This window comes from Malus sylvestris, chromosome 7, assembly GCF_916048215.2.
Source record: "Malus sylvestris chromosome 7, drMalSylv7.2, whole genome shotgun sequence".
NCBI classification, from domain to species: Eukaryota; Viridiplantae; Streptophyta; class Magnoliopsida; order Rosales; family Rosaceae; genus Malus; species Malus sylvestris.
In genome coordinates, this window is record NC_062266.1 from 24,362,821 (window position 1) to 24,389,277 (window position 26,457).

Genomic DNA, 26,457 nt, shown 5'->3' on the forward strand with positions numbered 1-26,457 from the left:
CATAGTGCTTAGTAATTTCTTAAGAAAAATAATTATTTTCTTCATACAAGTTTCGAAACAAATAACGTGATCATTAAGTGAGTGATGAATTTTGCGACTGTTGAATTTTGTAGTAAAATTGAAGAGAAAGCCTTTATAATTAACACCAAATGGGCGTCCAACGAAAATGTAAAATAGGTGTCTAGAGAAAAAATAAATTCATAAATTCATAAAATAAGAATAGTTTGGAAGTTTAATAAGTCATTTAGGGTGTCAAAAAAAAAACAATGTGAGAGTAAATTAGGTTTACCAGAAACGAGTCCAGGCCCATTATAAAGTTGCTAATCTATTGTACCAAAGCAATCTCAGTCCGACCCAAGGCCCAGAATAACGAGTCCAGGCCCATTATAAAGTTGCTTCAAGTAAGTTTCATCGTCTTCATCTCCGAGCAGGTGAGCCAGTTCTGCAACTGAAAAAAAAAAAAAAAAACAGTTAGACGTTTGGACTGCCATGGCTCAGATTCCCAACTTAGACAATGCTCCGCTCAATCTCACATCCCTCAGGTACCAACTGATTAATTTTTCCATTTAATCTCCAATTAATTTTGTATTTTCTTCATATATATATATATGTATATATGTATATATACATATATGATTATATTATATAATTCTTGTGTGGATATTATGGTATAACAGGGAACAGTCTCAGAGGGAGCTCGTAAACATCCTCAAGAATGTGAGCTCCAGTTCCTTATTTCAATTTATTTTCCGTTGAAATTTAAATTAAAAATGTCTTGAATTTTGATTTGTTTGATTGTACTGGAATTTGTAGATTCGAGGAAAGAAGTGTTTGGTCATTGATCAGAAGCTCAGCGGCTCTCTCTCGTCGATCATCCAGACTTCGATCCTCAAGGTAATTCTATCACATTATTTCCATAGAAATTCATGTTTTTCTGCTGAATTTTGTGTAGTTTGTGATGTGATTTTTATGCTTGTTAAGCTAGAATTTAATGGGAAACTCGCATTTGAAATTTGATTTTCGATTCTTAATTTTCGGCAAAGCATTTGTTACATTCAACTGAAATGAGTTGAGTATAATGCAGGAAGCTTTTCTGGTGGAATTTAGATTGTAATTGTTGTTGTTTTACTGGTGCATGCAAACAGGAACATGGAATTGAGTTGCGGCATCTTTCAGCTGATCCCATTCAAACCGACTGTTCCAAGCTGGTTTACCTTGTCCGTTCAGAGCTTACGTTGATGACATTAATTAGTTCGCATATTCATAATGATACATCAAAAGGACTGCATAGAGAATACTATGTTTATTTTGTCCCTCGCCGTGCAGTTGGGTGTGAGAAGGTGAGCGTGCCTTGGCTATTATGATTACCTTGTATAAGTGATGGTTTTCAATGGATGCATTGCCGGTACATTTGAAAATTGAATGATGATAAATTCCATTTTGGTTTTTCAGATCCTTGAAGAGGAAAAGGTCCATCACTTGTTGACTATAGCGGAGTATCCGTTATACATTGTTCCTTTGGACGAGGATGTTTTGTCATTTGAACTTGATCTTTCTTGCAAGGTACCGGAGAAATTTCTCATTTTATATTTTGTGGATTTATTTTAATTAATTTTTTAACATCAGATGTTTAAACTTATTCTGCACTATTTGATCTATATTTATTAACTTTCTTTTCTCTCTGCATGGTAGGAATGCCTAGTTGATGGTGATACGAGCTCTCTTTGGCATATTGCAAACGCGATTCACAGGCTTGAGGTTGTAGAAAATACATGCACATTTTTGTTCGGTTTACTTTAGGTTTAGCTTTCTCTTTTTAATGGTATTTATGTGATTTATTTGATCATGCAAGAATGAATATATATGTATATATGTAAATACACACACACACACACACACACACACACACACACACACACATACACACACATACACACACTTGTATAACATTGGAGCAAAATAATATTATGATTGTAGTGAGAAATTGTGCTTCTAGTTACTCTAGTTAATGTTCTTTCCCTGGGTGAAAATTATGCCTTATTTATTGTTTTGTTTTGAAGTTTTCTTTTGGGGTGATACCAAATGTGAGGGCTAAAGGCAAAGGATCAGTGCGTGTGGCTGACATTCTAAACCGTATGCAAGCTGAGGAACCGGTTAACTCACCTGATGTAATTTATGCATGACTTTAAGCTCCTTCTCTTATGAATTAATTTAAAAAATATATATAAACTGCATATTAAAATGTGCACTTCATAACCTTCCACTAATATCTTGCTTGTAACATCAGATGGTTGTTCCAGAGATTAGTACTCTCATCCTTTTAGATAGGGAGGTATACTCTCTCTCTCTCATTCTCTTAAAGTTATTAGTTTGCCACACAACATGGCGTATTCTGGCCATTTCTTGTGGATACAAATTTGTTTGCAAGACATGCAGTAAATAACTTTAAATTCATTTAGTATGCCATTTTGTTAAGTTTATACACAATTTAAAGTTTTTATTTGGGAAAGGAATAAAAAAATTGCATGGTAAAGTTATGAACCCTTCTTTATAATCATGGCATATACCATTCATTATTCAGAAAGTTACAAACTCACATCCAGCTACTGCATATTTTGCTGCAACTGTACCGTCAATTGTGGTTTTTGCTTACATCAATTATTCCTTGGATGTAGGTGGACTTGGTAACTCCCATGTGTTCTCAATTAACATATGAAGGGCTTCTTGATGAGGTAAGTCATTGTAAAAACTGGTGGAAGTATGTATTCAGTAGCAAATCAATCACATGGCATGATTATGATAAACGCTGCATGGGTATGGTAGGTAACTAGGTATAGAAAGCATATGTTAAAATTTTGAGTTGCTCGTGAGGTTTTTTCATCTGGACTGTAGCATTCTGATTTGATTGGCATACTAATAAAGTATGCAAGTTTTGCCAATAACTTTCTCATTTGTTTTTCATTTTTCATAAGGATTCGACGTGATCATGGAGTGCCGGCTGTCGACTACCTGACGCCCTCCCCCTCCTCATTTTTCATTAAATCAGTATATTATATCTACTCTGATTAATTATTTGCCTAATACCTAGATTTGTAAGTCAACTGAACCTAAGTCTTTTTTTGTATTAAACCTAAAACTTTAATGAGAAACCTTAAATTAAGGAGAATTCTTGTTTGTTTTTAATTTGAATTAGTTGCAAGCTATCCCTAATCATTTCAGTGCAGTTTCTGCATATCAACAATGGTGCTGTCGAGCTAGATGCATCTTTCATGGGGGCGGCCCAACAAGAGGGAAAGAAGATGAAAGTTCCACTTAATTCAAGGTGTTTTCATTGTTTCCTTGAAAGATTTGCTAATTCAAGGGCATCATGTCACACATATACTCATTTTAAGTCTTTTGGCACATCCATTACACTCGTTGCTCTCAAATGCCTATACCATCTTAGTCTTTTCTTTCTGTAATAGTTTTTCTTTACTCATTTTTCTTCCTATGTGCTTCTTTGGTCCTCTGTGTTTACACTTATTACTGTGTATCGTAATAATTACAGTGACAAGCTGTTTAAAGAGTTACGGGATCTCAACTTTGAAGTTGTTGGCCAGGTTGATCCATATTCACCGCTTTAGATTGTTATGTTTTCTTTTCCTAAAGCTATTTCTTCTAAGTTCTTATGAAAATGAAAAATCCTTCCTAGCAGTTCCATTTCTCATTGCTACCTGCAGTATGATTGCAGATTCTACGTCAAAAAGCACAATCAATGAAACAGGACTACACCGATGTGACTAGCAATGTAAGTGAATGTTATAAGAGCTGAATACTTGCCCTTCTGCAATCATGAGGTGATTTCGACTCAATTTTCTATTCATGAACCTGATGGTATTACCAGAATTATTTTTTTCTTATGAAGTGCTATATAATTTTGCATATAGAACCAGACAGTTTCTGAATTGAAGGACTTTGTAAAAAAACTGAACTCGTTGCCAGAAATGACTGTAAGTAATTCTTTAAATCGTTATAGGAATCCCTACAGGGAGTTTTATATTCTGATTTGCTACAATTATTGCTGTAGAGGCACATAAATCTTGCTCAGCATCTGTGAACGTTCACGTCAAAGACATCATTTCTTGGACAGCTTGACATGGAACACACAATTATTGAGGGTCAAAGTTATGACATGTAAGCTGAATTTTGGCTGCTGCTGTTGTTTAGGGGTTTTAAGCTTCTCATTTTCTTTAGCCATGTAATTAAGACTGAAAGAGTTTGTGAATGCAGATGCTTTGAGCATATTGAAGAAATGATCCATAAGCAGGAGCCTCTTGTGAACGTCCTACGTGTTCTCATATTGTTTCCTATTACAAATTCTGGGTTGCCCAAAAAGCATTTCAACTATTTAAGGCAAGTGCTCTTCACTCATCACACAATATGTTTCAATTTAATCCTTTTGGTTTTATATCTTATATTAAATGGTTTTTGTATTCTTGGTTTAGGAGAGAACTAATCCATAGTTATGGATTCGAGCACATGGTTACACTGAATAATTTAGAGAAAGCTGGATTGCTTAAAAAACAGGTTCATTTTTATTTTACCCTCGCAAAATCATCCACTGGTTTCCTTGGATAATTTAGTAACTGGTGAATGGACTTGTTTGCACAAAAGAATAAATGTGGATTCATTGTACACGTCTGAACCTTGCAGGAGATGAAAAGCAACTGGCTGACAGTTAAACGTGCCCTGCAACTTGTAGTTGAGGACACTGACACTGCAAAGTATTATTCTCCTTCACTTTTAATTTTCTTTTTGGCAGTGTTCCCTTTTCATTGGTACTAACTTGGGAGGCAATTTTCTTATATCACAGTCCCAATGATATTTCCTATGTGTTTTCTGGATATGCACCTCTTAGCATTCGCCTCATCCAGCATGCTGTTCGATCTGGATGGTGAGCCTAATTCCTTCACTAAATTTTTTGCAGCATGTTTGTTTTCTTTCCGTTTTTGTTTGTCTGTTTCTCATCTTCTTTCAGTAGATCCCATCAATTCTTCTTCACCACGAGTATATATTCTGCAAGTCATTTGCCCTTTGTTATACTCAAGCTCTTAGAAAACCACAGGAAATGATAAAGATGTACAATCTATCGTTTAAGTTTTCTATTAAGGGCCCATACAATTTAGAATAGTTTAAGACTGAGGCAAGTTCAATTTAATTGCTGGAGACAAATTTCAGGTAGGCACTGAAGCCGGAAATGTACTCATGCAAAGTGGACAGCTGGGTCCCTAAATTTATGATGTTAAATGTCTATATTTAATTAAATCAACGTTGGAAGTTTCTTATCTGTAGCCATGGTATAATATTCTGGGAAGTTGCTATTACAAGATGGTTTCTTGGTCTTGCCTCTTCTACATGATTTACCGTCGTCCCATCAGAAATTTATTACACCAGTCTTTTACTAGATACAAGTTGGTTTTGTTCATGTTATATCGGTATCTGGGTCTCTTAGTTGAAATTTCTTTATTTTTGTAGAGCTCTTACTTCTTACTGAAAATAAGTTTGGCAGTCGAGGATCAGAACTTCTGTTTCATATAAGGATTGCACAAAAAAAAAAAAAGACTTTCATAGGACTCAAATTAAAGTCTTGTGGCTTTTTTATGATTAACTTAAGGCTCATTATTCTTTTACCCTTTTCCTCTTCGTATTGCTTTGGTTTTGGCGGAATTTTCATTGTTGTAAATTTTCATGATCTCGATATGTGTTTAATTTGCTCTAAAACATGCAACTTTTTTACTTTCAGGCGTCCTATTGAAGAGATTCTGAGGCTTTTACCCGGACCACATTCAGAAATAAAGAGAGTTTGTACATTTCTTGAGTTATTTGTTCGTATTTTATCTTTGTGTGTGTATGTTGGATTACATGTTAAGCTGATTTTTTCCGTTGTAACAAATTTACAGGGCAGATTCTCAAGCAGCCCGTCGTTAGACACTTTGCAGGGGCATTCGGCTAATGTAGACAAGTAGGTCCCAACTGGTTCTATTTTATAAGATTCTGCTCTCAGTACTGTATTTCTTGATTTGTTGTTTGCTAATGCTGCGTTTATACTTCATTGTAACGTTTCTTAATATATCCCAGGCTATCTGATGGAAGGCGTTCTCTAGTACTTGTTGTCTTCGTTGGAGGTGTAACGTTTGCGGAGATCTCTGCTCTTCGATTTCTCAGTGCTCAGGTATGTTGATTGTTTTGCACATATGAAATCTACGACATTTCATTAGATTATGCGATTTGGTAGGTGGATAGGTTGGATCGCATTTGTACAACTGTTTTAATTCACGTGTCGGGGTTGATTATCCCAAATTCTCTCCTTTTCTCTCATCTGTTGCCTGCTTGATGTCCTAATTCCTGAATCTATGGTAATTTGGATCTTGTAGGAAGGGATGGCATATGATTTGATAATTGGGACCACGAAAATCGCCAACGGCCGTAGCTTGATTGAAACATTTGTGGGAAGTTAGGCTGTCATGTAAAATTTTGTAGATCAAATAAGATTGGATGTGATGAAACATGATCTATCTTAGCACTAACCATTTACGAATAAGCCTCTTTTATTGAAAGACCCACTCTGCGATTCCTCATAGGGCTTCTTTGTGCTTTTAAAATGGCTGAAAGCGCTTTTAGAGAAGTTGTTTTTAGGTTCCCAAAGCACTTTAAGTGCTTTCTGCAAGAAGCACCCGTTATGAGCTTCTTCTGGGAAGCACTTTAAGTGCTTTTCCAGGATTTACTTGCATTTTTATTAAGAATTGGTTCCAAAAACATTTTCACCAAAAGCGCTTTCAATCATTTTAAAAGCACATCCAAACGAGCTCTTGATCAACGGGAAGTGATTCGAACTTAAAACTTTTCCTGTTACTAATATAATGTATTTATATTCTCAACTTGTGTTCTTCCTGCTGTTTTTCTAATACATTTAACTATTCACTCAAAGAAAAAAATGGATTTCTGTTTAAATAATAGATGAAGAGTGTTTGAGAAGCATGAAACATGTAAGTTTACAAACCTACCGTTTTTGACCTGGAAAAAGAGCATGTATAAAATAAAACAAGAGAGATTGTGTCGCATCCGAATTTTTCATCCAAACGTTGCGAGTGCATAAAACGTGGAATTCTGGAAGTTGTGAAAATCGCTATCTGAAACAGAAAACCCGGTCAACTATATTTGGAAAAGCCGGCCATGTTGAATTGTAGAAAAATCAAGAATTTTCCTGCCTTCTTGTTTATTAATTAATTTTTATGGTAACTCTCCAATAATATAGAACGCTTGATATGTTGATATTGTGTATTCAATGCTTAAAATATTCACAAAATTTTCGATATTTCCATCTAAATATCCGAAAATCAAAAACCTATATAAAAAAAGGGGTTGAAATGCAAACTTCACCCTATATTGATGAAACATAAAAAAATCAATATCAATGATATTTACTCCTTCACTACAGAAATTTTGCCAGAATTCATTGCATACTTCGAACTTTCGAATTATTTTTGAGAAATTTTCCTCTAATTTCAACCAAGTCTGAATGAGTTGATGTACCTACCCCATTGCAAATTTCCACAGCTTCCAGCAACTGATATCGATACATGCATTGATATATCCATAAATTTACATATTGATATTTCAAACATTGCGTATATTACAGTGTATTACAGTAAAACTACACTTCATCCTACTAGCATTGTTGGGGAATAAAATCATCGTCGACGCGTTGAAGCAGCTCTAAAACACTTACAGCTTTTCTCTTGGCCCTCTCAGTGCCATTTTCCGACAATTCCTTCATTGCCTCTTCCGCACCGAGTTCCCTTGCTAGTTTCAACTGCTGCAAATCACCTGTGCATAACGACCATAACACAGCAGCAGCATTCTCCCGGTTGCGTGGGAAACCAGTTCTTATAACTTCCACTAAAACTGGGATTGGCTCAGCTTGAGCAATTGCTGCCTTTCCTTCTTGGTGGCTAGCCAGAATGGCCAGGATCGCTAGCGCTTCATCCATCATCCCGCTTCCCGCATCCTTGAGCAATCTCATCAGTGGGGCCACAATACCTGCCCTTACAGCCCTGGCCTTGTTTCCCTGATAGATTGAAAGATTAAAAATAGCGGTAGCTGCATCCTTTTTCCCTCTCGGTGTCCCCTCGCACAGCAATTTTATAAGGGCTGGGATAGCTCCAGCAGCTCCAATTGCCACCTTGTTTTCATCTACAACAGACAAACTGAAAAGAGTTGCAGCTGCATTTTCTCTAGCCTCCATGCTGCCATTTTTCAAAACATCTACTATATCGGGTATAGCTCCAGCATTTACAATCCCTCCCTTGTTGCTCTCATTTATCGAGAGGTTGAGAAGTGCTGTAACGGCATGCTCTTGGGTCCGAGAATCAGCGGACGACAAAAGCTCAACAAGGAGAGGAATGGCTCCTGCCTCAGCAATACACACTCTATTATCTGCATTCCTCTTTGCCAGCAAGCGGAGTTCACCAGCAGCTGCTCTTTGTTCTTCCGAGTTCCCCTTTGCTAGTTTTTCTAACAATGAAGCAATAGAAGCACGGTCACAGTCTGAAATACTGCTTCCTGCTTTTCTGTTTTTACCATTCCCTTGCTTTTTGGGCAGCTCAACACCATTGCTTTCACACCACAAAGCAATTAGACTCTTCAAAACATAGTTTGGTGTTATGGCTGTGTGCAACAATGTCTGCTGTGTTTTGGGACAAGTTTTGTGTCCTGCATCCAACCACTTCTGAATACACGATCTTTCGTATGTCTGCAAAAATAAGTGAAATCATTAACCACAACGAGTACAACAGAGAAACTGACAAAGCGGTATGTTGTTAAAGAAGATCAAGGATGTACCTGTCCAGTTGAGACAATCACAGGATCCTTCATTAATTCTAGTGATATTGGACACCGGAAATCATCTGGTATGACAGGAGATCTATGCTTGACCGTGCTCTTGTCACATTCTGAGTTGTCGGCTTCTGGGTTTTCCATAAGCACTAGGTCCTTTAGCTTCTTAAGCAGAGATTGCATCTTTTCAAAATGGTCCCCTAGATCTCCGTCACTTGCGATAACCCATTCATGGAAAGCAAGTGACTCTTGCTTTAGATCGTTGATGGTTCTGAGGTACAGCTTCTCCGAAAGTCTTTTTATTACTGCAGGGTCAAGATCTGTGCCTCTTACTGCTACGGCTAAATCCATCTCTAGTTGTGAGTCAAGGCAGTCCTTTTTTTCTTTCGCCCTTTTGAATTGAGCATGCACTAGTTCAATCTGAAAGAAATTACATGGGTTACTTCGTGTTAAATACTTTAAATACTCCATAATTTGACACTATTTTATGCGTTTTATAATTTTATGCATTAAAAAAGCGCAAAGAGAAAAAAGATATACTGTGAGTCGTTTTCTGCTAATAATCTTCTTCAAATGAAAATATGGAATGCAGGTTGTAAATGTACCTGTTCGCAAACTTCCTCTGACGTGTCAAATTTCTCATAAGGAATTTTGCTCAATGCTGCTTCAATTTTTACTGTCATTTGGTGAAACTTATCAATAATCTCGTCCCTCTGCAAAGCCTGTTACATAAGAAAACACTGTCTACCTTTAAAACCCTGACGAGCAATTAGCATACATCTTGGTAAATAAAACATTTATTGATGTTCATATTCTGTTGTTTCCAACAACAGCAGTAATCAAGAAAAATAACATGCTCATATTTAGTGCTACTACACCAGAGATCAAGTGTGCATGAGAAGGACATCTACCCGTCTTGGAGGAAGTCAATCTCACTTTCTATATGTTAAATAAGAATCGGAAGAAATGAAAGCACGAACTCACGGTGATAACGTAAACACTAGTACTACACGTGATCATTATATTCAGTTCAAAGTCAGGATATCACAAATAGAATGCGAGTAGATGCAACTTATTGTTCCAAAACCTCCTTTGTATGAACGCACTACATTCTAAGAAGTCAAGTTACTCGGTCCTTAACAAAAAAAAAAGGTTTCACAGCAACTTAATTAACCTGGCAATGAACTATTAAAACTGTTAAATAACAATAATGCAGAGTTAACTTGTGTATTGCATAGATGAGAAATTTTCAAAGTTAACAAACATGGAGGTCAAAATAATATTCGGCGAAGGTTCTTAATTGGTTTTTAACCAGAGAGATTGGCATAACTCCTCAATTTGGTCCTGACAATGAAAATCAATGTAAGTGGTCCCTAAGTTTGTCCACCGTAAATCACTTTGGTGTTTACGTGAAAAATGTGTCATCCTTGGTTGCTTGGTGTATTTTACATGATTGAGTAGAGTTGTCTACTTATTAGATTAGCAAAACGCATAACATTTCTGTTTGTTGCTAATTAAGGGACAAAACATTTTCATTGCGGTATTATGCTCCTTCTAGCAGAAAACAAAATGGACAGAACTTGAGCAATATATATTCGATTGACAATTTTCAGAATCCTTTTCGAACTAAAACCACCTCGGCTAAGAATTGTGTTTCCTGCAAACTGGGAACTTCAAAATACCTTAGAATTCCTACAACATCAAATGCTACAAAACCCAAAACTTTACTTTTCTCTCTCCACTTTCCTTCGTTTTCTCAGCAACCAAACAGAAAACAGAAAATTGAAAAACACAAACAAAACAAGTACCTGATAAAGCTTGCTCCCTTGGTTGACCGACTTGATGAGCTGCTTTGCCGAATTCAAAGCCTCCCCCAGCGACTCCAGAGCTACAACTTCTCCTTCTCCCAGCGGTATATTGCCATCCCTCAATTCCTCGAACAGAGGACTCAAAAGCTTGACTCTCCGCACGAAGTTGCCGTACATCTTCCTGAACGCGTTTCGGCACTCGGGCAACTCGGAAATCGCCTTCACCGACTCGGCGAGTTGACTCACTACTGACCTGCTCGTATCTTCTCCCGTTGGACCCATGTGGGATTGGGAGCTGAATTGGACTGGGAGGGCTGGAGCTGGAGGTTTTAGGGGAGATGGAGAAGGCCCAGATGAGCAAACTGAAGGATTGGGATTGGGATTGGGATTGGGATGGCGGTGTCAAGAAAGAAAGGGGCAAAATTGGAATGCAAAAGTAAACGCCATGGATGGTGGTGGTGCTGGAAAAAGAAGGTGGTTGTTGTGTATATATATGGTAACGCCAAAGGTCGGAGTTTGGTCCGTCGACTGTCGACTCTTGACGAAGGAGAGAGTTGTGAAATTCTTTAAACGCACAAATAAATAAATATATGCATAAGTATGATACTTTTACAAAATTCTCTTTTAAGTATTCTGTTCTGGTGTTATTTTTCAACTCTTGTGAACCACGAATTAAATATTAAAAGTTATTATGTTTAACTTATTATGCGACTTAATCTAAATATCTTGTTTCTTACCGTAAATAATATCATTATACTAAAACAATTTCTTAATCGTGTATAGCTTAGTATGTGCTTGTTTTCTAATAACTCATAGTCCAAATTTATGAATAGTTCCTTTTGTAGTTGAGTCTCCTGAATCTCTTCCTTGTATTTGGAGTAATTTAGGTTAATATTGACTTGTAAAAAAAATTGATGTTCACCTACTATAGGATATACGCAAATGTTTTAACCCATAACAAGGTTTTATGCGTCGCAATTTAATACCAAACATACATCGTTATCGTATTTGTATGCCTTAAAAGTTGAGACATTGTTCCACTAGGTAGAAATCTTGCTTAAAGAACAAGTAATGTGATTCAACTATGGATTCATGGTAAGTTAGGAAGTCATTGCTTAATCCTTGTATGGGGTTAACTGTTAGTCAGATGACATCACTTATGACCAAATTTTTGTTGCCTTGTGACGGAACTGCCCCTTACATTGCGTTGCAAAAGAACTAATCAAAGCAGATGCATTAAGTAAAATAAATATTTGTGACGATAAATTGATAATGAAAATAATGGAACTTCGTTAACTTAAGAATTATAACGGGTATGTCTGGACCAGAAACTTTCATATTCTAAAGTATTTAAATAAAATGAAGAAGAAATAGATCGTATAAATTTACGTAAAATGAATTTAGAATATGTATCACATGAGCGGTAACAAGGTATATAAGAGACATGTACATTACTTCTTTCAAGTAATCATTTTGCAAATTCCCTTTGCATGACTTTGTAATACTCGTATGATTCATTTCTGATCCTTCTTATCTAACTTTTTGTAATTCATTTTCTTGTTATAACACCTAAATCTTTGAAATTTGAAAGTTTCTCACTTGCCATTTTCCAGTATGTCAAAGTAGGATTGAAATTTGATCTGGTCATACATTAATATTTTATTTTTCTTTTGTCAGCCCGCCGATTTGTAAATATGATTTTAATAAATTGCATCCATCAACAAGGGGTATTTTTGACCTTTACCAAGTAACTTGGCCAAGTCCTTCCTATTGTTCACTCCCCCCCCCCCCCATAAATTAGCCAATCGGTTAGCTGTGCTCCGCTTCAACTTAAAGCCAAAATCTCGTCTTTTTTTTTTTTTTCCTTTGGAAATTTATTTTATTATGCCGAAAACGTTACTCTGTACATTAGGTATCATAATATAAATGGTTGAAATTTTTTTTCAACTACTTATATTATGAAGTTTGATATACTGGACCGTGTTCCCGACACACTAAATTTTTTTTCCTCTGTATGGATCTAAATTTTACCATGCTCTTCCAATCTTTGCATTAATGATTATTTTATGGCTTAAAGAATGTGAGTTCTTGATGGAAATTGAAGGTGACGTTAATCCATCATGAGTTGTTTGATAGAGAGAGGGAAATTGAATGAATATGATTTCTTATCAGCTTTAAGAGGCAACTAATCTTGAATGTTTTGTATGTTAATTATGATCGTTTTTTGGGGGATATTATCTTAATTTCGTAGTCTAATCAAAAGGAGCGACTAAGTCGACAATAGAGGTTGACATGCGAAAGGTTTACGAGTTATGAAGGGTGGAGTTTGTGGGTTTCAATTTTTCAATATCTTCAACCACTTTTATGAGTTTGGTAACAAGAAAAGTTGAATTGATGTCATTTGTAAAATAAAATTGTAACGTGTGCAATCTTTCTTCAATGGTATTGGTATGTAGCTTGTAGAAAATGAATGGTTCAGATTGATAATAAAAGATTTAATACTGGTGGAAATCAAATCTAACAGCAAAAATACCAACACTGAGTGCTGAGTAGCTTTGAAGTTGCACCCCAATATTTGAACATATTGTATATTTTTTTTAGTGGTATTCTCATTCACTTGTAAGTGAGAGGTCTTAGGTTCGATTCTCACCAAAGGCAAATTCGAATCATATTATTACTAGCATATTGTGAGACTAAGCTCACTTCCTCTAGTTAGTGTAGATAATATCTTTTATTCAATAAAAAGAAACATATTGTATACTTACTCATGAAGGAAAAGAAGTCACTTTTTTTTTTTTTGGTAATTTAAAAAAGGGGAAACCATTAGCCACTGCAGACCTTCCATTTTGGGGACCAGAAGATTCATAAAGGCATTTCAGCCTCTCTGAGGCCAACATCTTGCGATTTACGAGCGCCAAGAATTGAACTCCAAGGCGTGTTGTGTGAAATACGGGTTTGAAATTCGTTCCAAACCATTGAGCCACCCGTGGTGGTTAAAAACAAGTCTTCTGACTATTACTTTTTTTTTTAGTACATCTACATTTTTACACTAATAGGAGGGGGAGTTCGGTTAAACCACACAATGGACAACCTAATTTGATATTAAATTCGTCATCCACTTGATTCGAACCTAAGAGGAATACCACTAGACCGTAACACTGAGCGATGACTATTACTTTGTATTTATTTATCTGGGTAAACCTATTACTTTTTATTTTGATTAGCCAATTTTTGACACGAGCCAATTAACAACCCGGCTAGCTAGCTTATCCAGTAATGAAGAGGCCACCAGGTCAGTCAACTACGCGTTCCAAAGAACAGTTCCCGCCGGCGCCTAATAACGAAGCGCAACGTGTCGCGATCATGCCGACGTGGAATGGACACCCAATCCGCGGCCTGAATATTTGGTAAGGTAAGGACCCACGACCCTCGTTTTCTATTGTTCTATTGGGCAGATGAAGAATGTCAATCACTGGATATCGGCAGGTCCCTCTCCTGCTTCCGATTCGATCTGGACCGTTCAATTACCCTTGTCAATTTGCTTGGCTACACGCTCCTTTCTTTTCAGGTTGAAAAGAATAATTAAACCAAATAATTATACATCCCACTTTAATTAATTACTCTATTGAAATTAGACTAAACAAACTTTTGACTTGTAAAATAATTAATCACCACCGATAGATCAAATTTTAGTCCCTGCGGGACATCTGATAAAATTGGAATGATAAGTAAGTTCATATTCATACCGTGTTTTCCATAAAAGTTACTTTTTAGTTTTATTATGATTTATGTAGAAATGGTTCCATCTTCTAATTACACCGATGCCCTTTAGAATAAAATCTTACACTTGTTGCGATACAGATAATTAAGTTGAGGACAATATCAGTGTTGAATCATTCGACCCATCTATTTGAAAGTTTAACAAGTTATTGTGCCATGCTATATATAGTATATAGTACTTTATCTTCATGTGTTATTAGCACGAGAGACCACCGTTTTTCTTCTCCTGCTATTGGGCCTCATAATGAAAACTAATGTATGTTGTTTGTATTAGAATAGGTCGTGTTCCCCTAAGATCATAAGAGACCTGATAGCACAAGGATTTTGATCACTAGATAAGATTTGATGTTATCCTTATCTCACAGTAATTGAAATCTGATCGTCAATTCTTCAAGATAATTAATTTTCAAATCTATGAGATAACTCTAATTGAATTTTGTTCTTTCTCAATACAAAACCCGGCCCAAAGAAGTGCTTGAGGTTAACTTGAAGAATTTAACTTTGATGACATGTGTTTGAGTTTAAGAAATTAACTTGTATTTCGAACGGTGAGTTAGTACTATAGTTTAATGATATTTATCTTTACTTGTACCTAAGAGATCTTAGGTTCAATTCTGGCGTAAAAACGAATTTAAATCACATTATTGCATATATATATATATATATTTAAGGCTTATTCGTCAAAATAGTTATTGAGATTGACATAATTCTTCATTTTGATATCTGATAATGAAAATCGATGTTGTGATCTCTGAGTTTATCCACTCTAAATCATTTTAATCTTTTCACGAAAAAAGCCATAACTTAAAGCTTGATGGGAAACAACTCGCAAATCTCCTCAACTGTATTCACCTTAATCAAATCTGCAACCTTTTGAAACATAAGATCCTGCAATTCCTTCACACATAGAAAGTTTGCGGTGCATAAGAGATTAATGACAACGTTGGCTTGGACACTTCCTCAACAAATTCAGCCTCCCAATCTTTGATTAGTTGTTGTGTGCTTGTTGTGCTTTTAGTAACACCCTGATAAGAAGCATTATGCTTAATCTTCCACCACTCTTATCATCATGACTGGGTTTTGGAATTGACCTCTCGCTATGGTATCACATGGTTGACACCGATGACGTCGACTAGGGATTTTATCGGTTCCGACAGCGCTGCCATATATAGCTTCTTCTACTTCGAATATTCCGTTATTCGAGCTCCTCAATTTCACAACCCTACTCTTCGACACCGACATCATGGCGTTTGGTCGTTGAAGTACAACGTTAGAAAAGAAAAACTATTGTGTTACGAAATGGTTATCGAGCAAACTCTAATATTGTGTTTTGGTTGTTTAAAGAAATAAGTAAATAAAAGGCACTTAAGGGATGATTTATAACCCTGACCTAATACTATATAGTATTAGCATAAGTTCTGTGCAAACAAACCGAAGTGGTCGAAACCATACAACTAGGGCTTCAAACTTTCAACTAAGACCTAACAGATAGGAAACCCTAGCTAGCCTAGGGTTTTTTGGTGGATACTGGATAGCAGTTAGCATTGCGGAAAAGGGTGCGGCAGCCGCAATCTGGCAGTACGCTTTCCTAATTGAATGGTATTTCCCACACGCATTGGGTCTAAGTCTAGGAGGTTGTATCCTAATTTGAGTTGGATTAGAATCTTGGAATGCAGGGTGTATACTTATATTCTAAAAACGGGGATGAAAAATTCAAGAAGCAGCATCCTGAATTCTCTGACACAAGTACAAATATTCTCGTCCAATTATTACTTATATGATAATTTCTAGCTAGCTTAGCATATCTTTGTATACTTATAATTTCTTGAATATAAAACCTGCTTTGTTATCAATTAGGGTTGTAGTCCTTCTGACTGTCATATGTTGATGATGAGGACCCAGAAGAGAATGAGGCACAGCTCCTGCAACACAGAGTTGATGGACCTTCCCATTGAAATCCTTATCAACATCCTTTTGAGACTGCCCATAAATTCGCTTCGTAGCATCCAGTGTGTATCTAAGGCATTCTTAGACACGGTTGACGACCTCTCTTTTGTTACACTGCACACGCATCGTTTACTTAGTAGTAGTACTGATTGTACCAGTAATGTTCCTCGTCAAGTACCTCGACTTATGCTTCTCATCGAATCCTCGAAAGGTAAAGGAAATATTACGCACCCATTAATATACCATGGCGACAACACCACCTTGAGAAAGATCAAATATGGAAATATTTCTGGGGTTTGGTCCAGGCAATATATCTTGTCTTTTGATTTTTGCAACTTATTTTTATTTCGAGGGAAGATCAGTTCCAAAGCATACCTACCTTTCCTATTGGATCGTCTTAAGGGGGAAGTTCTAATGCTCCCTGCAGCCAATAATACAGGTCTCAGCTGCCAATGTGATTCGTACGGCATGGGATTTGACAGCTTAACGAACAACTTCAAGGTTGTTCGTATTTCCCAACATACCAATGAGAAACCTTCGTGCAACAAAATGATGAAAATGGTATCGGTGGCCGAAGTTCTTGTTCTTGGCACAAGCTCATGGCTAGAGATATATTCAGTTCTTCCTCCTTGCCTCCGGTTCTCCAACGAAATAGCATCGGCACATGGAGACACGCATTGGTTGGTTCTTCGTCCAAATGAGTATTCAACTGTTCAAGCAGAAAGCGATCTACCAAGTATACTTTCTTTCGACTTCAAGAAAGAGGAGTTTTATTGGACTCCTCACCCCACCTTAGAAAAAAAGTCAGGTACCTCGCTCGCGCTTTTTCACTTGCTAAACTTGAGAGGATCATTAGCCCTAGTGGATGGTTCGTCAGATATTCATATGGAGATATGGGGATTGAAAAACTATGACAAGAAAGAGTGGGTGCTGAACTACAAAATAGATATGAAACATCCTTTTCGGAACCTTCATGTGTCGGCATGTGGTGAATGGGAGCGCGGTATATTTTTCCAGGATACTTGCTATGATCACACCAATAGAAGTATATTCTTCTTGGATCTGACGAGTATTTCCATGAATCTTGCAAAACTGGAAGGTAGTAAGTATTATAAGAGGATCTTTACTTGTACCGAGAGCTTGATGTCTCTCAGGAATTATGGAGATTTGGTTGAAGCAAAACAAGTTACTGAAATCTCCTTGTCTATTGAGAACCGGGCTAAAGTTGGAAAAGCAAGCGGGAGAGATTTGGTTTACTTTAGAAGATCAAGAAAACCAAATTGATGAAAAATTTCTAAAAGATTATTAACACTTTGGTCAGCTATGTTATAGTGGGTTCCCAGGATTATTAGTGTGTGCAAATTACGATCATGCAGTTCCAATGAAACTATCGGATGAAACCCACAGCCCAGCAAAAAGCAAAAGCTACAAGCTATTTCACAATATACACAAATTGGGAAATTACAGAAAGGAAACTAGGTCTCCATAGCATGAATAAGTTCCTTATTTAATCAGCTTTCACGGATTCTGCTGCGTTGTTGAAGGGGCTGGACGGGGTAGTCGCTTGGCAATTTCCTGCCCAAACAAGACACGGTGTCAGCATTCCTAGTAATCGATGAGCTTCGGATTTAAGGGTTTATAATTTGATTTAAAGTTCTGGCTTTATAAGGTAGGAACCTGAAGTTCGAATGGAGTCTACTGTAAATAACAATTCAATGGCTAATACAGAAATATCCTATGACCGAAACATAAACGTTACTAGGGTTACCTCAAACAGCTGATTAATATTATCTGCTGTCTTTGCGGATGTCTCGATAAAGAACATTCCATTCTTTTCTGCATATTCAATGCCATCCTTTACATACAAAACAGATGTTAATTTAGTCATGTGAAAGTCTATTTTGCAAAGACATGCACTAGATTGAGTAGTAATGAACTCACTTGAACAGGAACTTCACGTTTCTCATGAAGATCAGCTTTGTTACCGACCAAGGCCAAGACAATATCAGGGCTCCCATGTTTCTGCAGCTCCTGTAGAGAGCTAATATTTTATCAGTTGTTGGAAAACGCAAATTCAAACCAACAAAAACCAGTTATAGAAAACTTGAAATAATTTAAGTGTAGTTTAAACAAAATGGATTTTTCGTGAAGTCCATGTAGCAAGGCAAATTATCAAGGCAAAGTTGCACATTCGATAAGAGCATAAGCTCCATAACGCAGATTGATAGGCAAACATCCAATTATGAGCTCCTAGTTCAATACAGTTAGCTGCTCTTCCTCCTTGGTATTAAAACTATAATGCGTGGAGTAGTTATAACATATGAAGTGGATCTTTTACGCATTGACAACAATCTGGCTTAGAGGTTCTTAGTTAGCCAAGTGGAACCTCACTGTCCCACATGTTCAACTCTTTGCGAGATAAACAAAGAAACTAACCATTAATGGTAGACTATATGACGCTTTACCGATGAGGTAAAAAAATCTGTACATTTTATAACCTCATAGTTTATTAAACAGTTTTTTTATCTTTGTCAGACCTGTTGCTTGCTAAACGTGGATGCAAGAGTATAAGGATGATTTCCATTGAACAAAAAGAAATGATTTACACCTAAATAAAGAAACAACAAAAATATCACAATTGATGTTTGTGTGCCTTCGTAAAAGATACCTTAACCCAATATTGCGCTTTGTTGAAAGAATCTGGACTTGTTATATCATATACAATAACTGCAACTGCAGCACCACGATAATAGAGTGGGGCCAATGCAGCATACCTGAATAGGAGTTAATAAACAATCAATAAAATTCTGCAAAAGGAGTACATTGCGGGAGAAAGTATCCAGGAAGGAGTACAGGAGAGGGCAAAGGAGGATGCCTTGGAAACAAGAACATAGGATGAAATTTCACCATAAACCAGTAAACTAGTGTTACATCTAAAACGATTGGCAAAATACCTCTCTTGGCCTGCAGTGTCCCATATTTCAAATTTAACTGTTGTAGAATCTTGTAAAGCTATCGTCTGTGACAAGAATGAAGCTCCAACAGTCACCTGGAAATATTAAAAACCATAAAATTTGAATAAATGATCATCATATTAGCTTCTATGTACCTCAACGGAGAGGCTAGATATTGAAACCCAAAAACAGGGTACATAGCAGTAACATGTTCCTTACCTTGGATGTGGGGTCAAACTGACCACGAACAAAACGCAGAACAATACAGCTTTTACCAACACCAGAATCACCCAACAAAACTAGCTGAAGAGTGACAAGAATGAAAGGTTAGTTGCATTCAGTCATATGCTTTATATAAACCATGATGGACATTATTGCTTTTATCAATTTTATACAAAGAGTCTCCTGTTCTTCAAAATTTTAAACAAAATAAGCAGAATCCTCTTAAACTTCAATACTGAATGCATCTCACTACTGATTTTTTTTTTTTTAAATTTTTTTAACGGCAACATTTGCTCAACTGAACTCCGTAATAAATTCTAAGTCTGCCAATATGCTCGAGCTCCACCTACTACCAGTTTGCAGAAGACAACTCATCCGATAAATTTTAAAGATCCAACCCGGCATAAATAAATGATTGTCAAGAAACTAGTGTTATCATAAATCCAAAAATTCTGGACCCTATTTTTAATGTACGCTGTTAGGACGCATTCCCTAATGTATGAGATTCACATAGAAAACTGTTAAGCGTATTGAAACACATTAGTCATATATGTTAAGTTAAAGTTAGCATTTTCCACACCCACACTAACTTTCAAATGAGCAGAAGTTGGTAATGACTCAAGTATCAAGCACTGTTAACTCCATATATGTGGCAGTAACATCATTAATTGCATAAGTTTAGCCTAAAAAATACCTTCACACGGAGATTTTTGGCATCAGAAGCTCCACCGTTCTCGGAATTTGGCCCGGCCAACCGCCCTGAACTCCTATCTGCAAGCAACCAATCCCCATTCAATCAAATTAAAAAACACAAGAAAATGGAACAAAATTATCAAAAGGGTAATCACAATCGAAGCAATTAGCGAAACGCAAATCCTAATTAAGCAAACAAATAACCCTTCTCTCTCTCTCTCTCTCTCTCTCTCTCTCTCTCAATTCAATCTCGTTGAGCTTAGAAATCAAGGAGATAGACCAAATAAAGAGGATCCAGATGGAAATTTCAATGTGATCGAATCGAAACAGTAAATCCTAGAAACGAAATCCCTAAAAGGATCCAAATTTACATGCGGATTTACCTGGAAGGGAGGCGGAGCAACCCATTGTGAGCCTCTGATGTTCTTATTGAATATGCAACTGTAAATAATCGGTGCCCGCGTGCAGGTGGGTGTGAAGTGGATGTGGGTCTAGGGTTTATGTGGAGGAGAGGAGAAGCGAGGGAACAGGGAAGGTGAATGAAATTGCAGAGATGGTTATGGGTTATTGGAGGTAAAAGTTTAGGTCGTTAATGGCTGGTACAAACTAACTTCCTAAGGAAGAAGAGCACTTATTTTTAACGTATAGTCTACTACAAGCCTACGAGGTGTTTTTGTATATTTAGAATGAGAATTGTTACTCGCATTCAAAATTTTTTATTTTGTATTTTAAACTTTCTATAAGTAAAAAGAAAAATATAACGAGAATGTAGGATGAACTTTTAAAAGTGCTAATAACAGTGCCATTTAGAAATTTGAAATGTACAATAAAATTAAGACAATTTATGTTTTGCCTTTTCTTTTAAGAAACTTGAAGATTATATATTTTCTAGCAAATAAATTTAGGGGCATATGCATGCCCTTGATCAATTATTTAGTCTTTCTCGTTTACTAAAACGTGGAAAGGAAAATTATTTTGACTTTTAATTTTCTGCGTTTGAAATATAGAGAATCAGAAAATGTGAGTTTCTCCAAAAATTTCTTAATCAAATATTTGAATATCAAGAATTTGATCAACTAGTCACATCTAACTAGGAGGACTAATTTGTTCCAAAAAAAAAAAAAACTAGAAGGACTAATAAATTTTATTCCCTTATCATATTTATAAGTTTTTCAATTCTTTTAGAGGATGTTTGATAACCATTTCGTTGAAATTTTGTTTGGTAACTACTTTTAGTTTTTAGTTAAAAAAAAAAGGGTAAATTACATAGTAGCCCCTCAGGTTTGAAGTCTATTACAACCCTATACAACATCTTTAAAACATTTCACTTTCATACCTCACGTACTATTTTATTTCAAAATAATAGCTCCGTTACATTTTCTATCCATTGATCCGTTAAGCGCTGACGTGGCTACCACATTTGTGCCATGTGGCAAAAAAACAATTTTTTAATTTTTTTTAAACCTGAATCTTCTAAATAAATATAAATAAATAAATAAATAAAAAACCAAAAACAAAAGCTGAAACACACCTCCTAGCAACCCCCACTTCGTCTTCCCTCCCTCCCTCCCCTACCAAACCTGCAACCCAGAAGAAGAAGAAGAAGACCCCCACTTCGTCTTCCCTCCCTCCCTCCCCTACCCAACCTGCAACCCAGAAGAAGAAGAAGAAGAAGAAGAAGAAGAAGAAGAAGAAGAAGAAGAAGAAGAAGAAGAAGAAGAAGAAGAAGAACCCATCTTCATCTTCCACGACCCCCCTTCCTTGCAACCCACCCCTTTCTTCCCTCTCCTGTAACTCCCCGCCCCCGAAATAGTTATTTCGCGAAATAATTTTGATGATAGGCCCAATGTAATATTGTTGATAATTTACTATCAAAAGTTAAGATTCTTTACTTTAAATTCCTTAATTCCTCAAATAGTTTGAACCATGTTTCTCTTATCAAAACATACAATTAATTAATTATTTTCCCAATTTGTTTCCATTTTCATCCCTTAGATCAAGATTCCAACTAAAAATTTATTCTCAATTATTTAAGGCCGCATCTAAACTTTGTTAGACTGCCTACGTATCCTTGAGTGGGATCAAGTCTTTCGTAGTTCACATTTCCAAAATTCAAACCAATTTTGAATATATTCAATTAATCCAACATATACCACCATTGTCACAGCCTGTCCCGGAGATGTGTATTATTTATTTCTCGAGGACGTGAAAGGATGGTTTTATCCTTAGACGTTGAGATTGTAGTGTATGTGTGTGACATATTATGAGACTTAGAGGTTATTTGCTTGGTTGGTTGGTGACCACGTGGAGCTCACACACACAACACTCACCCTTTCTCTTTTCTCCCGTGCTCTATCATCTCTTAGACTTTCTCTCTCTTCTCTCTTGTACGGACGACACCTAAATCCCTTTGAAACATGACAGATCAAGGGACTTAAGCACACCATTGTGTTCATGAAGCTCAGACAAATCGATTGGTACCATTTTTAGGTAAGGAAACCTTCGATTTCACGTAGAAACCCTAGCTTCAATTTTGTCACTGTTCATGCATACGTGAAATCTTGTGTTTCAGGGAATTTGAAGCTTATAGGAAGCTTAAGGAGGTCCTTATGAGTCTCGGGGTATTTCGTTGGAAGGAAATGAATGTCGGAAGGCCAAGATCGACGTGTATCTAGGTAAGCCGAACTATCGAGCTTTCTCGGAGAAAACTACTAAATCTTAAGCCTTGAAACTTATATAACGTGATTCTACATGTTATTAGCTTCATTTTGGTACCAATTTTGTGGAAAATGGTGAAGAAACGAAGAAGAATAGGCATTTTAAAGTTTTACCCGGTAACCGGCGATCGACGACTCACCGGAGAAGAAAGAAGTATATTCCATCAAGGTTGACGGAATATGCTAGCGCCGTCAGTCATCTTTAACTGTTGCCGTTGGGTTTTAACGGAATATTCCCTAGAATATTCCTTACGGCATTGACTGATGCCATCAGTATGCTTGTCACGTGGCTGTGCGTGGGGGCGCGTAAGGGTCACATGGCTATGCGTGGGGGTGCGTAGGGCCGTGCCTTTGCCGGCGCGTGAGTGGTCCAAAAATTATTCTAAAAATTTGGGGATGATCTTGAGGTTGTGTAGGTTACTGTGGTATATTCATATACCCAATTTGAGCTATGTATGAGAAGTTATTAGCTAGTTTTGTCTATGTGCTTTAAAATAATGTTTTTATAGTTAATTTGCATATAGGTGAGACTTATCCCGAGGACGAGCGCATTCAAGGGCGATTCGGGGGCTACGACCCTTTGACATACCAGTGAGTGGGCTTTTGGTTTTCAGTATATATCTATATACTTGATATTTTCCCAGAAATATGTGTTTAAATGAAAGTATGCCTTAAATGCCATGCATATGAATTTATATGTCGTATATGAATTGGTATATGATGCATTATATATAATTGTGGTGATGTGGATGCTTAGGTAAGCTCATGTGAGTTATGTTTGGTTATGTGAATTATCGATGATGTGATATGTGATTGAATAACGTTGAGCTCAGAAAACTGCACTTAGGGTGATTGTGATTTAGCTAGAGATATGACACATGCCTGTTTATTATGTCACCTCCGGCACCATATGCTCATATTGGATCCAATTCAGGTGCACAGTCTTGTCGTACATACCTTTATTATGGTTCCAACTAGTAGGTGACTAGCGATTTATCGCCCAACTATTATATGAGAGTAGTATTGAGCATGATTATATTACACCCATTATTGTCGTACATACCTTTTCATTTGGTTTCGACTCTTGTGCAGTATATTGTCGTATAGGTCATTGTAGTGACTCTGGCTAGATTGACATTTGAGCTATGAATTCAGTTGTACAGACTACCACAGGGGTTCCGGCTAACATGCTATATTTCTATGAAATTATTCATACATAAATTGCTTACTCTGTTATATCTTGGCATGGTATACATATGAATATGATTATATGAAGCATAAATTGAGTTGATATATTTCATATCTATTTATATATATGCTTATATTCTGATTCTGGGAAAAATTATACATGTTTTGCAGCGAAGGGCTAGATATGTTGATAAATGAAATGGTTTTGTAAAACATTTGTTTTTGCCCACTCACGTTTTCTGTTTTGCGCCCCTCCAGGTTTTAGGTAAGTTTGCAGTTGCTGGGTGCGAGGACTTCGGCGGTTCTGTCATATCTAAATAATAGTAGGACATTCCTAGTACTGTATAATTAGTACTTGTCCTACTGGACTACACCTAGACTTTCTATGCTCTGATTAGGAGTATTTACTTTTGTATCTTACTCCTAACACTTCCTGTTTAGTAGTGCACTCTAGTAGTTCGGTTTTTAATTATTCTTATATTTCTTATCATTATTGCTTCTGCATTATGCACATGGTTACGTCACTCTCACGTGACGGCCAGCATGCTTCGACCTCGGTAGGGGTGTGTCAACCATTATGTTAATATTCAAACCATAGCAGATTATATCTCATAAGCATAATTAGAATAATGAAATTCGCATAAAAACACAATGTCGGCTCCTTGGTCGTGCGTCGCCGCGGGTGGCTGTCGGCTGCTCCGACTTGCCGGAAAAATTCAACTATTTCTAAAAATTCTTAAATTTTACAAAATGTAGAGCAAGTCAAGGTGAACAACTTTTATACCTGGGTCGAAGTCCAATTTGGCTAGAAAACACTTGAATTTGGCCACGAACCACCGGAACCCTATAATTTGGCGACGCCTTAACTAATGCATAGGCTTTGTTCTAGGCCTTAAAGGAAGTCTAATGGTGGTGGTAATTGGAAGAGAACGTTTCATAATTGATGGATCTTCGATAATATACCACCGCACCCACCGGGGCGGGTTTCCCCAATTCAAAGCCAATTCTCCATATTTTTGGGGTATAATTGGTAGATGGAGGATTTTGGAAGAGGTTGTAGGTGGTGGATGGGTGAATTCCGACTGAAAAATGATGGAAAGTGGCTAGAATCAAACCGGGTCACCGCCTGGTACACGGGTCGACGAGTTAGGGACCGGTTTCTTCCTCCTTTTCTTTTCTCTCATTTCCCCTCCTTTCTCTCTTTCTCATTGGTCACTCAATTATTTCCTTTTCCCTAATTGGGCAGCCCTCCACTATCCTTCTTATTTTCTCTCGCATTTTCTTTCTTCCCCCCCCTTTTTATGTTTTCAGCCACTTCTGTAACTTTTTTTTTTCTTTTCGTAGCCTATTTCTATCCAAAACACAAATCTGGAACCTTCCCAAAATCATGGCAAAATGACTATTTTACCCCAACTTTTGTTCGTTTCTATTTCATTCGTTATAACTCTATTTGTCGAATGGTTTCCTCCTACACTCTCGTGAAATCATCTTCTATCCAAATGTGTCAAGGAATATGCCAAAATATACGAGGATAAAATACGTTACCATATAATTACGTTAAGCCAACTAGTGGCATTTTCGTCCTTTCCCCTTAACAATAATTTTACTACAAAAATTATAATAATTTCCGGAAATAGAACTTTAAAAGTTCTCAATTCAACTTCTCACAACCATATATTGATTTATTTTTTTATTTTCTCCACATATTCATATCTTTAAATTTTCAGGGTATTACACCTCCTGTCTTCCCCAAACCCATCGCACCCATCCTCCACATCCTCCTCCACACCCACCCTTGCACCCACCCGCGCACCTACCCTCCGCACCCACCCTCTACACCCACCCTCTTCCCTCCTCTACACACCCCACTCCTTAAATCCATATCCATTGGGGAATATGGGATCTGGGTTATAGGGAAAGGGATATGGGTTTTTTTTTTCTTTTCTAGGTTGCATGTAGTGGGTGTGGAGGAGGAGGTGGAGGATGGGTGCATGGTGGGTTTGGGGAAGACGGGAGGGAGAAGAAAAGGGTGGGTTGGGGAAGATGAAGATGGTTTTTTTTTTTTTTTTTTTTTTTTTTTATGTGTTGCAGGTTGGGCTCGGGTGGGGGGGGGGGATATGGGAAGATGGGTGCGCGGAAGAGGTGGAGGATGGGTGCGGAGGAGGATGTGAAGGATGGGTGGGAGTGGTTTTGGATTTGGGTTGCAGGGAGGGACGACGGATGGGAAAGATGATGAAGGGGATGAAGTTTCTACTGGGGGGGGGGGGGGAAGGG

General features: G+C 37.1%; 3 protein-coding genes and 1 pseudogene across 6 annotated transcripts; 2 read left to right on the plus strand and 2 right to left on the minus strand.

Moving 5' to 3' along the window:
• The first annotated feature begins 448 nt into the window (after nt 1-448).
• LOC126629287 (vacuolar protein-sorting-associated protein 33 homolog) lies at nt 449-6,596 on the plus strand (annotated as a pseudogene).
• A 1,001-nt stretch (nt 6,597-7,597) lies between these two features.
• On the minus strand, nt 7,598-11,276 carry LOC126629288 (U-box domain-containing protein 14-like). Its single transcript, XM_050299276.1, has 4 exons — nt 10,683-11,276; nt 9,480-9,596; nt 8,881-9,294; nt 7,598-8,791 (listed from the first exon to the last, which is right to left on the minus strand). The coding sequence occupies exons 1-4, from the start codon at nt 10,962-10,964 to the stop codon at nt 7,709-7,711; spliced, it is 1,896 nt and encodes a 631-aa protein (XP_050155233.1). The 5' UTR covers nt 10,965-11,276; the 3' UTR covers nt 7,598-7,708.
• A 5,094-nt stretch (nt 11,277-16,370) lies between these two features.
• On the plus strand, nt 16,371-17,693 carry LOC126630204 (F-box/kelch-repeat protein At3g06240-like). The gene has a single exon (XM_050300318.1). The coding sequence runs from the start codon at nt 16,371-16,373 to the stop codon at nt 17,691-17,693; it is 1,323 nt and encodes a 440-aa protein (XP_050156275.1).
• On the minus strand, nt 17,690-20,932 carry LOC126627644 (ras-related protein RABF1-like). 4 transcript variants are annotated; one of them, XM_050297155.1, is made up of 8 exons: nt 20,662-20,927; nt 20,280-20,356; nt 19,583-19,666; nt 19,364-19,458; nt 19,078-19,183; nt 18,351-18,440; nt 18,178-18,264; nt 17,690-17,984 (listed from the first exon to the last, which is right to left on the minus strand). In XM_050297155.1, the coding sequence occupies exons 1-8, from the start codon at nt 20,684-20,686 to the stop codon at nt 17,928-17,930; spliced, it is 621 nt and encodes a 206-aa protein (XP_050153112.1). In that variant the 5' UTR covers nt 20,687-20,927; the 3' UTR covers nt 17,690-17,927. The 4 variants fall into 4 exon arrangements, with proteins under 4 accessions (XP_050153112.1, XP_050153114.1, XP_050153115.1 ...); XM_050297156.1 differs by having other exon boundaries at nt 17,946-18,086; nt 20,662-20,929; XM_050297157.1 differs by lacking the exon at nt 19,078-19,183 and having other exon boundaries at nt 20,662-20,928.
• Nucleotides 20,933-26,457: the final 5,525 nt, after the last annotated feature.